The 14,366-nt window shown below is 47.2% G+C and overlaps 1 protein-coding gene across 4 annotated transcripts in view; it reads right to left on the bottom strand.

The window, feature by feature from the left end:
• Positions 1-10,117, bottom strand: part of HECTD4 (HECT domain E3 ubiquitin protein ligase 4) — a 65,096-nt gene extending 54,979 nt beyond the window's left edge. For all 4 annotated transcript variants that reach the window (XM_077787224.1, XM_077787227.1, XM_077787226.1 and 1 more), the window contains exons 1-2: positions 9,878-10,117; positions 235-752 (exon numbers count right to left, since the gene is read on the bottom strand). In XM_077787224.1, coding sequence (XP_077643350.1) covers positions 235-752; positions 9,878-10,048 — 689 coding nt within the window. In that variant the 5' untranslated portion in view covers positions 10,049-10,117. The remainder of the gene's footprint in view (positions 1-234; positions 753-9,877) is intronic.
• Between the last annotated feature and the right edge of the window lie 4,249 nt (positions 10,118-14,366).

The following is a 14,366-nucleotide window of genomic DNA, read 5'->3' as shown; positions in this document are numbered from 1 at the left end:
ATTCGGGGATATGGGTAATGGTGAATCATGGCTGGACTTTGGCAAAGTTCCTTAATTCTCTCTATTTTGCCAGTAAACTTTTGTGTGCTCGTGACCGCTTAGAGAACATCTGGTTGGGATTTCACTTTACGCCAAACCTCAAGAACCTCAGCGTAACCCTTGAATTTAAGAATTTCAGGGCGCTACATCCAATCTTAACAATCCCACGATTCTCTGTTATTTCAGTTCCCTTACCTTGCACAAGCCAAGGCAACCAGGGCAGCAGCAGCATTTTCCTTCTGCTTGTAGGGGATGTGCTGGCCGGAGGGCGCCGTGTCCTCGAGCCAGGAGCAGAGCAGGGACTCGATCCCGTTGAGGCAGTCGGCCGGTTCCTTGGTCAGGCTCAGGGGCTGGCAGTCCCGAAGGCAATTGAGCAGCACCTCAGCAGTGATGTTACACAGGGAAGGGTCCGTCCTGCTCTGCGACTGGATCAGCGGGAACACCAGCAGCAGCCCCATGCGGGAGGTGAAGGGAGCCTGCTCCGGCTGCTGTAACAAGCCCTGGCGCTTGAGGAGGGTCAGGGCCTCCTCGTCCCCGGAGCTCTCGCGGTCGTGCTGCTCCTCCAGGGCCAGCTGGCGCTGGGCGTTCCAGAGCCCGCGCAGGGCGTTCAGCCGGTACTCCAGGAGCCGCGCGTACGCGTTGCTCTGGTTGCCGCACACCGAGCGCAAGCGCTCCGCCAGCTCCGTCGGGTTCTTGGTCTCGAAAGTCAGGATCTGGAAAGGGGAAAGTGGGGTGTTTATAGAGGGTTTTAAAGGGGAAAAAAAAATAAATCTCATATGGTTGTGGTGTGGTTTTTAGATCAGCTGTTCTCTGCAGTAGATGGAGGGATGTTATTTTTAATTTTTGGGGCCAAAGAACAGGCGAGTGGTGTTGTGTCCATCTCGGGATGAGGAGTGATGGCCATAAACTAAACCACATGGAATCCCATGAACCTCTATCCGTGGAGGATGGCAAAGAACTGGGACAGCTGCCCAGGCAGGGTGTGGAGTCTCTCTCAGGACATGTCACCTGCTCCAGGTGACCCTGCCTTGGCAGGGGTTCGGGCTGGGGGATCTCCAGCAATCCCTTCCCACCCCACTGCCGTGGGACTCTGTGAGCCTGTTATTCCCGAGTCAGCATCCTCACCAAACCCGGGTTTGGGGATTGCTGACGGGGATTTTTAAGCTTTCAATAAACAACAACACAGATTGTAAAGAAAAATACACACGTGAAAGAGTAGCTTGGAAAACAAATGCTCCCCTCCTCTGGAGGTTTTTTCTGTAATTGAGGCAATTTTGCTAAAAACTCCAAAAGAACTGCGAGGTTGGAGGGTCCCAGGGGTTTAGAGCCCTTCCATGAAAACGAATAGGTCACTAATATTGTGTAACAAGAACATGCTAGTTCTAGTTTTGGAGCTCTTCAAATAAACCAACCAACCAACCAAACAGTTTATTCCAAATTACCAAGAGTTCTGTTACACTCTCTCCCTCCCCTGTTTTTTTCTGTCTTACATTTTATCATCTTGCACTTAGCTACACTTTTCTCAAAATACTTCAGGTTGCTGCCGTAGTTAAAAACCCTAAAAGTCTCCTCCTCATCATTTCAGACAGAAGAAAGAGGCTTTTTTGGCACTTCTAAATAAAACTGGAAACCAAGCTGGAACAACAGAAAACAAGTAAAGCATGACACACAAATGTATTTATGGTTTAGTACCCAGTCTGGGACTGGAAAACTCAGAGTTTTAAGTAATTTACAGACCACTTTTCTCCTTCCAGCAAACAAGAGTTGAGATCAGCAAAGTCACTGAAGCTGTGGCAAGCTCAAGGAAAGCCATGAGCCAAGCATTTTCTGATACTCTGGATCCAGTGTCCAAAGGGATTTGGTGTCCAAAGGGCTTCTGGCCACACTCCAGAGTGCCTCATCTCATCCACCCTCAAACACAATTTTTGGCCCATCTTTATGCTGTAAAACTGTCCTTCTCTCATTTAATAAAGAAATATAAATGTGGGAAGGGGAACGTGAGAGACAAAGCTGCCATGGGGAATGGCATCCAGGGCTGTTTGTTTTGTGGGGTTTTTTAATTGCAGGCAGCAGTCATAGAGATCATGAAATAAATGTTTCTGGCTAATTGCAGACTCCTGAACAGCTTGTTAAAATGCTGCAGGACAAATCACATCTGCCAGTGCTACACAGTCCTGACTAAAGGCACAGAAACAGCTTTGCAGTAGGACTTTGACCATTAGAGCCAGGAAAAGTTCACTTGAAAGGAATTCACATCATAATTACACTTGAATGGATGTTGTATTGAGCTCCTTATACCTAATAAACCTCCTTTAATTAAGTTCTCCAAGAGATTATGAATATTAATTCCTAAACCACATATTACACATTTAAAATAACCACCTCCTGTTGTGTGTTCTGCTGTCTCAAAAATAAGTTTGTTTCCCATTCTAGATGGAATCACTTTCTCCAACAGTTGGCTTTTTATTTTCTTGAACTAAACTCATGGATTCTCCACTAAGTGACAACAAGCTGAAGAAATGGAGGAAAAAGAGAATTAATATTTGCATTTTCAGAGTTAAATGCTAAAAGAAAACAGGTCTGTGGTCTTTGCTAATAACAAAGATACCACCACAAACGACAAGCTGTGATGTACTTGGTGTTGCATGTCTTGCTCCTCAAATCCCACAGATTAACAGAAAAATGAAATATTTGTTGCCTTTGATATGGCTCTACAGCTCTTAGTCTGTCCTGTAGCAATCAGGACGAGTCAGTGTCATCAGTTTTGCTGATGAAAAGCCTTTTCTTGCTGAAGTTTTAGTTTCTCCCTGATCCCACAGTTCCCAATTTGCTTTAAAAGCATGCCTGGTCTGTCTGGGATTGGTAAGAGCATTTTGCCTCAGTCTTTCACAAGGGAAATGAGCACTAATTTGGGTAAATGATACAGGAAATACATCAGCTTCAACAGATTTACAAGATCCTTCCAAAATGGGACTTTGAGACTTTTGATAATGCATCATCTGATTTTCATACACGGCTTATGGAACCAGTGGAAAAAATCTTAATTATTCAACACCATCTGAGGGTCTAAGCAGGCATTTGCACTTCCATGAAACAAAAGGGTATTAGAAGAAAGGTGTGAGGTCATCTGCTGTATGGGACACTTCAACAAATTAAATTAAAGGCTGTTTTCCTCAAAAGCCTTTTTAGCAGAGGTCAGTATTCAGAGCTACCTCCAGAAAAGAGCCTGAAGAGCAAATGTTCCAGTGAGGCTGGGACAAACACCCTGGAGCTTCCAGGGTTCAGACTCATCCCAGGGAACAGCTCTGGCTCTCCCTGGGAGCCAAATCCAGTCCTTCCCACCCCAACAGTGCCAGATTCACTTGGCCCCTGCCAGATCCATCAGTGCTTCCCTCTGGATACATTAAAGACTCCACACAGGAATTCCAGCCCTTGCCAGGATATCTCCAGGCAAAGCTTGTCATCTTCCAACTATCTGAAGTCAACACAAGTTAAAATAAAATGCAAGAAAACCCCCATCACGTTATTTCACAAATTCTGATACAAACAACAAAACTAGCAGTGTTTATAAAAGGTAAAATTCCCTTTCCTGCTGCCTCTGGGCAGCCTCAGGATTTACCTGAGCTGCAGCTCTGATTTGGGACTGATTTCCAGCACCCTTCTGGGGTGCCTCGATATTTCCCTGTGCAACCCCTGGGGAGGTGTCAGGGGCAGACACCAAACCCAGCCCCACACAAACCTCACTGAACCAGTCCCTGATCCATCACTTCCCAACTCCAAACATTCCTGACTAACAAGGCTTGGACAGAATCAAAGAGGATGAAGAGGATGTAACAAACATCACTTTGCCATAGAACAGGTTGTCCAAGTAGCTACTACTTACACATCACTAAAACCTGTTATTAAATAGTTAAATTGTCACTGTTTTAATTTTACAGTACCTTATCCTTACATATTATTTCCTTGTTTGATCTTTTAAATCAATTTTAGTCAATATTTTAATTAGAAAATGGTAGAGCCAAAGTTCAATCACTCTAATTGGTCCTTGACATCTTCTTCAACATCAAGAAGCACAAAAGGTATCTGATTTTAGATGAACTATGGGGAGGTGTCATCTTTCCCACTGTATCCAATATTTGTCCTTTTGCATCCCACTACATGACCTCACCCAGGTAATTCTTCCCATTAAAGAGGATTTTTGCCAAATCTGCTCCAGAAAGGAGTGGCTGACATTCCCTGTTTTCAGGGCAACATGTTTCTCTGCTGATAGTAAATACCACACCAAGTAAAATTAACACATACTAATATACATGAAGAGTTTTAGCCTGAGGTTTTATGACCCTATTAAGTAAATTTAAATGTGAGCTGCCACTAAAAGGCAGCTTTCTCCTCTGGCTACAATTCCTGCCCCTTGTCCTCTCACTGGTGCCTGTAGGGGGTGAGTATTTTAATTCTGCTACACAGGGAACTGAGGGGCAATGAAGCTGTGCACAAAGAGGGGTTTTTATCCTGAACTTGCATATTGAAAAGGGAAGCCTCTAAATCTCCCCAACAACATTTAATTCTTTCTCTCCAGAGTTCAACTGGCTGAAGTTCACATCTGAAGATGAAGATGGTGGAACATTTATCAGGATCAATTACATCCCTATACCCCCTTGAGTATTAAACATGGATTATTTCCATATGACAGGAGGTACAAACCAGACAGAAAAACAGAAACAACCTCAAAATTGTAAAATATCTTTAAAAGCAGCATGACAAAATTAAATTTTATTACTCTGACCACCCCATTTCAGGTATAAAGTCATGCCTCTTGTACAGAATTAACAGAGAGGCAGCACCACTTGTTTACTTGGCTCTTTTGTCTCTAGAAACACCAATAAAACAATGTAAAAAGACTAAATTACAAAAAGTATGGATTATTCTGTAAGAGAAAGAGCACAAGTGACAGTTTTAAAGGTACCCTGAAGATTGAAATACACATCCCAACTGAACCTGCTCCATAAACAACCCGGTGTCCTTGTCTCCCACTGTGCTGGGGAACAGCCTTCCTGCTCTTGGCATTTTCTGGGACATCCAGCACGAAGCTGCCTTGGTGCAAAACCCACCTGAATTTCTTCTAAAACATTTCCTAGCCCCTCTCTAAGGCTTTTTCCTTGGTACACCACGTGCCAAATGTATAAATATGTGTGAGCATTTTCTCCCTGATGTTTTAGCAGCTGCTGCCCCTCACACCATGCTTTAGTGTTGCAGTTAAAAACTACAAGTTTTTAACTGGTTGTTCCAATTTTTTCTGCTCCAAGAAATTTTAACCTTATCCTCTTGTTCAAAGCCTCTGCTGAGTCCTGTGTGGAGCAGTGCAGGTTTTTAACTACTCAGCTAAAAGCATAATCTATTTTCTTCTGTGAAAGCACTGGAAATCTCATTGCTCACAAATAAGCACTAAGACACTGCTATCTTTTACAATTTCATCCCAAATAAGTTTTGTAACCATAAAAATTTATGAAATAACCTTTCTATATGAGATGAATTACAGAGAACAAGCAAGCTGTAAATAAATAAAATGCTATAAAGTGTTGTTTCTTTGCTCATTAAAATATTTCTTTGGCTCTTACTCAAGTAGTAGGTGAAAACAGCTGCAAAAGGTAAAGAAAAATCTTTGTAATTTAAGCATCTGAGAGTGCAGATCACTGAATTAATAGGCTGCAATTGGTAACAAGATCTATATTTGGGAAACAGATTTGCAAAATCATCCTTGAGAAGTTTCCTAATGTTTCTCTACAAGGTTACCTAAAATACAATTTCAGACTCAAAAGTCAGAGGCACAGTGGTCCATATTAGAGAAGTTTAATAAATTCCAAGTCCTGGCAGAGGAGCCCTGGGGCACTGGAAGGGGATGCACGGGCAGGATGAGGGTGCTCCAAAGCCTGCCACACGCCTGGATCAGCAGTTTTCAAGTCAGAGGTCACAAGCCCAGGAAGGGTCACCCACTTAGGAAGGAGTCAATTGTTGATCGTGGCATTAGGGACCTTCAGCATGACAGAGGTGACGCTTGTAGATGGCAGAAAGGTCACAAGCAGAAAGGTTTGGGAAGCACTGACCCAGATAATTGCAGGGAACTGCTCTCTCCTTCAGCAATCAGGGAAAAGTGACAAAATGTTTTCTCTGGGCCGGGAGGAAAATGGGTGAAAACTTCCAAGTTTAGCAGAAACCTTCCAGTCTAGATCATTTTATGGCAAACACAAGTCAGTCACAGGACTGGCACATGCTGAGAAAAAAGAACTGGACTTCAGTTCTTCAACCTCTCTGGAGACAGCCAGCCCAGGCCACGCTGGGGGGAAAGAGAAAAGGCCACCACTTTTTCCTTATTAGTTTCATTTTTAATTTTTTTTTTACCTTCCACTCAAATAAAGGTAACTATTTTCAGTGCAGAGACACACCTGCCCAGTGGCACCTCAGTCCCACAGAACAGACCTCAACAAGAGTCCAAACACCAGATGAGGACAGACATGATCCCAACATCTACTGAGGGAGGAGCTGCACTCCCAGCTCCATGGGAAAACCAGAGGAAGGCTCCCTGCCCATGGCAGGAGGAGATACTGGATCATCTTTAAGGTTCCTTCACCCCAAACCACTCTGGGATTCTGTGGTGACTCTGCAGAGCTGGCAGATCAATCCTCCCTGGGCTGAGGGAGCTCCCCTCCTGCAGACCAGCCCTGACCACACTCCAGCCTCATTCCAGGGAAGATTCTGTAAGTGCTGCAGTTCCCTTTGGGCCACATTAAGGAGCAGCTCTTCCTCCACTCCATGTCCCTCCTGGGTGGGCACTGACCAGCCAAAATGTCATGGTAACACCTCCAGCTCTGTCACTGAGGGTTGTCTCCAAGAAGCAGAAGACTTTGCTCTTCCAAAGATTTCTCTGTGTGAAAGGTTTTAAAATAAAGGTCCAAAGGCTTCTGTAATCACTGACTAATCCAGGTCTTCCCTGACTAGAGGATTTCAGTAGGAAACCAAGTGCACCAGGAACAGCTGGTTCATGCATATTGTTACAAAATTCTATCAATTTTTTTAAAAAAAGCCCGAATTTTCTGTAAATATGCTGAAACAATCTAAGAAGTTGGTACACATCATCACAGAAAAAATAAAACCAGAGCAAAAACCTCCACACCCTTTAGAACTCAACATACTCCTAGAACAAATTGAAAGATAAGATTAAGGCTCTTGTAACATACCACTAAAGTATATATGTATAAATACAAATGTATAAAAATACACAAAAATATAAAATCAAAGCCGCATGGGAGTCAAAGTAACAAAAGAATAAGTTTTCATAAGCCTTTCTTGGCATAACACCAGCGCTGTAACCTTTTTTCCTCTGCTTTTCTTTTTATAAATAGACAGAACCTTTGAGCAGAAGGACAAAGGAAACACATCCAAACACACTGACATTAGTCACCAATATGCTCTTTAAATGGATATTTAGGCAAAACAGATCAGAATGATACTTTCCCACCCAAAAAAATATCCATTAGAGTATTAAACATTATACATTTTTAATTAAGCACTTCAGCTCCAAAATTCAGCCAGGCTTCTGACCACCACTGATGAAGCACAAGAAGTGAATTAAAGAAGTTTCCTAATCAAAGCAGCAGCTGCAGCATCTCCTACCCTTGGCCAATAGCACATCCCAAGAGATTTCTGTTTGGACCATTTTCAAAGATATTTATTACACTGCAAGTAGGAGTAGAAAGAGTGTAAATGAGCTCTTGTGTAGCAGTCGATTGCATGGCCACACGTCAATCAGATGTGTGCACCTATTTCCACAAAATGGCTCCTCAAAGCCATTCCACATCACCAAAGTACCCCTCATTTGAATGAAAACAGCATTAAAAAAAGGCACAGAAAAGTTATGAGCTAAATATTTTACATTTGCATCGTGTGAATTTTCATTTCTTAAAACCTTTCCCCCTCAATACCAAACTCTAAACCAATTTGCAGATATCTGAAAATGAAATTGATCACATGTAATCATCAATTCTATCAGTGGACAGAAATAAAAGGCTTTCATAAGCTGTGACTTAACAATAAAGATGAAAATGAATCAAAATGAGTACTTATCAAAAAAAGCACAACAGCAAAAAGTCATATTTAATTATTTATTTAAAAGTTTTGCACTGCAAACATGAACAGGAAAAAAATCTCTGGAGCAGAAAAAAATGAGGCGAATCAGTGGCACTGAATTGCTGCAACTTGTTACAATAAATGTCATAAAACACAGGATACAGTAGCACCAATTCCATTCCTGTCTCTCCCAAACAACTGGAGTTTTAGTACATTCTTAACACTAACAAAAAAATTCTCCAGAGCTGAAGTGCTTGTCAAGTGAAGCTGTGTGTCAAGTTTCAGGCTGGAACACTCTTCTGGCCTGGCTGGCAAGATCTTAAAATAAGCTCTTGTTTGTTTTTTAAAGGATATCCTCCTTCCTTATGATATAACATGAAAAATGCTGCTAGAGCACATTATTTTTCTAGCACAATTTTTAAACTCAATGCTGCTTCTAGAACTATGCCATGGAATCAAAATATTTTCTTGCATCCAAGCTGCACTGAATGCCAGAGCAACTCTGATCACAAAGAAGAATCATTCCATGTTTATACACACAGAGATAAGTCAGCCACCTTAAAAATATCCCTTTTCCTTTTTATGTGATATTTGCCAACATCCATTTCACGGGAGCAGCTGATTTCTCCACACCATTCCCCAGTGTCCCAACACACAGGACGGAAAACGCACGTTCTGCAGAAAATATCTTTCCTTAGATAAGGCTGGGGGAAGTTTCCCCAAAGCCCGTAAAGATTCCACATCACCCAATGAACAAAAATGTTGTCAGGACTGCTCGTGGGGTCCTCTCAGCAACAGCGCAGACAGCAGCTAAAGGCTCACTAAAAGGGGTTTTTCGGCCTAAAATGCCTCGGATCAAACAGAGCCCGGAGGAAAAGCTCCGGTTGGAGCGTCCCCTGTCCGCTCCCAGCGCTCGGCTCCGGTGACAAAGCCCCTGTGTCATTGCGAGCCACATTGCCGGGGAGGAGGGTGGGGTGAAAGAGGAGAAGGGAGGCACACAGGGGAAAAAAAAAAAAAATGCAGTCTACCAAATAGATGCAACCTATAATCCGTGACATTCAGTCCTTCAGCGGCTCCTCCTAAGATAAAACAGCTGCACCGCCTGCCTGCAGCCAACACCAGGGGCAGTTCTGGGAAGGTAAAAAGATGGGATGAAAATCTGGGCTGCCCTCCTGGCTCCTTAATCACGATCACTGTCAACAGCTGAATAAAACACCTGAACATATCGTTGTAAGGCTGATAATTACAAGCCGTCTAAAAGTAACAGCAAGAAAACAAAAAACCTTCAATAAAAACAAACGGGCCAAAGGCCACGCTGAAATCCGTGAGTGCGGCTCTGATTTCCAAACCTTACGGATTCAAAAGAAGGAGGACGCACCAATACTTCACCCCCTCCATTTACATCAGCACCTCACCATCCTCCTGCCGAGCTCCACTTTCATTATTATCCGAAATAAATTAAATTGACTCAAGAACGCAGAACGCCTCGACACCGGCTGGCTCCGGACCCCAGGTCCCTCACCCGGCATCCGCACGCAGCATCCTCCATCCCGGCCCCCCATCCTCCCCGAGTCATCCTCCCTGCACCCCCATCTCCCATCCCCCGTCCTCCTCGCCTCAGGCCTCCGCTGCCACCGTGCCCCTCTCCCGAGGGCATCCTCCCCCTCAGCCCCCGGCCCTGCCCCGTCCCCCCCCTCAGCTCCCGCGGCCGCCTCACCTCCAGCTCGGTGTCGCCGGGCTCGGCCACCCCAATGATCTCGCTGGGCAGCTCGGCCAGGTCGGTGACCCGGATCAGCCCGTCGTGCAGGAAGATGGTCTCCTCCTTCACCGACAGCCACTGCGCCGAGTCGGTGGCCGCGGCCGCCGAGGCGGCAGCCGGGGACCCCATGGCGCGGAGAGCGGGGGGGCTCCGCAGGGCTGAGGCGAGGCGGGTCCCGCTACCCGCCCATGGCGGGGGCAGGGCGGGGGCAGGCGCGTCCCCAGCGGCCTGGACGCCGGACAGCCGGGGCGCGGCGGGCAGCAGCGAGGAGCGGCGCGTTGCCACCGCGGCGGCGGCGCTCCGGGGAGCTCCGGGAGCCGCCGTGCCCCCGCCCGCAGCGCCGCGTCCCGCGCCCGCCTCACACACACCGCTGACAGCGCGACGCCATGTTGGGGGCTGAGGCGCGCCCGGCGTGCACCGCGCGGGGAACAATACACCCGGCCCCCTCCCAGCCCGCGGGGCCCCGCCCCGAGCGCCGGGGCCGCCCCCAGCGCCGGAGCTCCGCCCCCGCCGCCCGCCCCGCGTGTGCTCCGCTCGCTGCTTCACCCGCCGCTCGCTGCTTCACCCGCACCGGGCACGGCGGGGAGGGTAGCAACCGCACCGGGAAGAGCGGGTCACCTGCACCGGGCGCAGCGCCGCACCCGCACGCTTCTCTGAGGGGAGCGCTCCCCTCAGAGCTTCACCCCGCTCATATCGCACCTCACCCGCGCCAGGGAGAGCGGGTCGCCCGCACAGCGAGGAGCGCATAAACCGCGCCGGGTGCGCTCCCCTCAGCGCCTCACCCGGGGAGCGGCGCACCCGCCCGGGTGTTCTCCCCTCAGAGCCTTTTCCTGACCCGGGGAGCGGCATAAACCGCCCGGGTGTTCTCCCCTCAGAGCCTTTTCCTGACCCGGGGAGCAGCATAAACCGCCCGGGTGTTCTCCCCTCAGAGCCTTTTCCTGACCCGGCGAGCGGCATAAACCGCCCGGGTGTTCTCCCCTCAGAGCCTTTTCCTAACCCGGGGAGCGGCATAAACCGCCCGGGTGTTCTCCCCTCAGAGCCTTTTCCTAACCCGGGAAGCGGCGCACCCGCCCGGGTGTTCTCCCCTCAGAGCCTTTTCCTAACCCGCCCGGGTGTTCTCCCCTCAGAGCCTTTTCCTCACCCGGGAAGCGGCATAAACCGCCCGGGTGTTCTCCCCTCAGAGCCTTTTCCTCACCCGCCCGGGTGTTCTCCCCTCAGAGCCTTTTCCTCACCCGGGGAGCGGCGCACCCGCCCGGGTGTTCTCCCCTCAGCCTTTTCCTCACCCGCCCGGGTGTTCTCCCCTCAGAGCCTCACCCGCACCGCGGGGCGCTCCCCTCAGGGGTTGCTCCCCTCAGCCCCTAGGGACGGTCCCCTCAGGGCTTCACCTCACTCCCCTGGCACTGCCCCGCCGTCTCACCCTCACGCAATGGCCGCTCCCTCAGCCCTTCACCTCCCTCCAGCCTTTGCCCAAACCGAGAGCTGCTCCCTCAGCGCTGTTCTCCTCAGTTTCCCTGTCAACCCTCTTGGCTTGCTTACTGGGCCGCTCTGAAGCTCCCCATTTCCCTGCAGGGCTGGTTCCTCACGTTCTCCCTTATGGTTGTTTCTGCTCATCCCTATTTCGTCTGTCCCCTCACAGAATGATTTCCTTTTCTCTCTTCCCCTTGCCCCGCTCTGTTGCCACCTCACAGGATTCCTGTCACCTCTCAAGGAGCTTTTCCCAAAGAACTCATAAGCAAGCAGGTATGTCCCTTCAAATCTGGATTTATGGATTTCAAAGGCTGTAAAGCAAAAGGGTTGCGACACCTCAGTATGTGTGGAAAAACAGAGATCCAGAGGAAAATTGATCCTTCTTTCTCAGCCTAATTTCACCCTCAGTCCCCTCAGACCTCGCCCTGAGCCCGTTCAGAGGCACAAAGTGTCACAGGCAGCTGTACCTGGATGTTCAGCAAAGGATGTGCTGCTGAGACAAATCATGTTAATGAGAAAGACGCGGTGATAAATGTTAAATAGTTTTAGTGGATAATTGCTGTGGGGATTCCCATTGCAGTGTCTGCTTTTCATGGAACAGTGACTGTGCACAACTGAGCAGAGATGGAGCTCTATGCATTTATTTACCTGTTTGATCAGATTAAATTATTTAACATATTAGTGCATTATAACAAACGTGCAGTGCTATTATTGCAGGAGCAGCTTATTCAGAGCTGGAGTAAAACGAGATCTACCACCAGTGCTTTATATCCTATTAAATCTGGTTGGGAAGAAGCATATTTTTCCATGTAATGGATGACCACTCAACATAGGACCCACACAAAGCCCTTTTGTAGTCCTGATTCAGCAGTCTGAGCACTCACATCATTGTGTAGCTTGTTTTTGAGGCCAGTTCAGTTGACACAGGGTTCAGGTAAGTTCAAACAAGCAGTAATTTAGAGATCTGTGGGATAGCTCTGTGCACTGTTTGGTAGGACATCCCTGCTATTCATGTGCTGGAGAGTTAGAAGAGTTTCCAGGCTTGGTTTATTCTAGAAATAGATATTATTTGCCTCTGTGCAGCAGTAATTTTTGGACAGGGAGAGTGTGCAGAGCTGCCATCAATAGTTTTTATGAGTGAGAAGCTTCATGGGCATCTGTTATTTTTGGTCAAGATGTGACAGAGAGAACAACGGCTGCAGACTGACCCTGATCCTCCCGTGGGAGCCCTGGGAGGAGTCAGAAGAGAGGGAATGCTGAGATTGGGAGATTTTATGGCAGGTGGGATGTGGCAGCTGAGTTCTGGCAAGGGAGATAAGCCAGGCTCCTGAAGGCTCCTTGAGCAAGGGGAAAACTCCTGGGGTTGGATTAGTCACAGCATTTCATGGGGAGACAGCCACGGGTGTTATTGTTGTGTTCCCAGAGTGGGAGTTTGACATTTTTTTTCATTCATCCACACGTGAGAGGAATAGAGGGAGAGAAACACAAAGTGTTGTGTGTGCATTTCAGTGGGAGTAACACTCCACCAAAAAAACATTCCATCTTTAGATCTTGTGGTACTATCATGGTGCTAGTTGAGTATCTTCCACAAAATCAACACAAACAGCACAGCTGGGAGTCAAATGGGATGTTCCCTTCACAAGCAGGGTGAAGGGGATCAGCAGAAGGGGTTTGCAGTGTTTTCCAGAGGTTTGGATGTACCTGTTCTCCAAAGGCACACAGGCTGGGTAACCCCAGGCTGAAAATGCTTTGTCTGCAGCTCTTTCCAAGGCCTCCTGGGCCGCTTTATCCCACAGGAATGTAGCTGCCACAGCAGCATCCAGATGGAGAATCCATGTTTGATATGGCTGTGGATTCAATCCTCTGCCTTGGGATGCAAGCCAAGGCCTTTTACAGGAGTGAGGAGCTGACTCAGAGCCAGGAGAGGCTCTGGAAGCTTCCACAGCAGGTGAGGCACTGAACGAGGTGTGTGGCCACGTTATTCCCTGGCAGGGGCTGTGCTCTGTCCTTTGTCTGGGGGCTGGTGACAGTTTCTCCCAGGAAGGATCCTGATCCATGTGGGTTTCTCTGGGAAGTCACCTGAGCTGCCTCCACTGAAAACAGCCCCCTTGGCTCTGACCTGCACACTGTGCAGATGTTTTGGAAGTCTTCCTTTTAGCCAAATCTGTGTGAAGTCTTCCCAAGCTGAACAGAAGGGATATTCACCATTTTATAACTATTGGTTTACTTATTTGGAGTTCTTCTAAATTCTATTGACTTGACAATTCAATGTTAAAAAGCAGTTATGGAATGAAAGCAATGGAATAAAACTGAGAAATGTACCCTGTCCTGCCTCAATGCAGGTAAATAAAATAATGACTGCTAAATGTAATTTCCTAAATTATTTGAAGTGCCTGCCATTCAGGAATTAAGAGTGTGTTGTACAATCTATAAACTTACATGGAATGCTGATGTAGCTTCCTACATGGAATTTTCAGCACTAGGGCTGTACTGGATGCAGCAAACTCCATGCCTGGCATCTGCTGCAGAAGATGTTGTGTAATGGAATAAAAAAATATAATATTTGTGTTCTGCCTGTCACCAGCAAATGTCAGCCACTGCAGCTTCAATGTGCAGTCAGAGGGGTACAGAAGCAACTACAAAGAAATCTTGGACTACTTTATGGGAAGACTTGAAAAATAGACCAGAATAACTTAGTGACATAGATCATCAAGCTGAAGGAATAAAACCCTCAACTTGTAAATAGGCTCCTACAGAAAACCACTCTTTTGCTTCCATTATTTTGCATTTTTTTCCATTGTTTTGGAGCAGATGTTGAGTGTTGTTTGAGCTGCTGTGGTTGCCTGTGCCTCTGGTGGCAGGATTTTGGGATCAGCTCCTTCCTGTGCAGGTCTCCTGTGTCCTTGTGCTTCTCTGGACATCACAGACGCTGAGATTTAGCAGAAGATGCTCATGGGCTGTGGGCAAAAATTCACTCCTG

Source organism: Lonchura striata, chromosome 18, assembly GCF_046129695.1.
Source record: "Lonchura striata isolate bLonStr1 chromosome 18, bLonStr1.mat, whole genome shotgun sequence".
Classification (NCBI taxonomy): domain Eukaryota; kingdom Metazoa; phylum Chordata; class Aves; order Passeriformes; family Estrildidae; genus Lonchura; species Lonchura striata.
The sequence above is the reverse complement of the archived record's forward strand: the minus strand, read 5'-3'. Positions and strand labels throughout refer to the sequence as shown.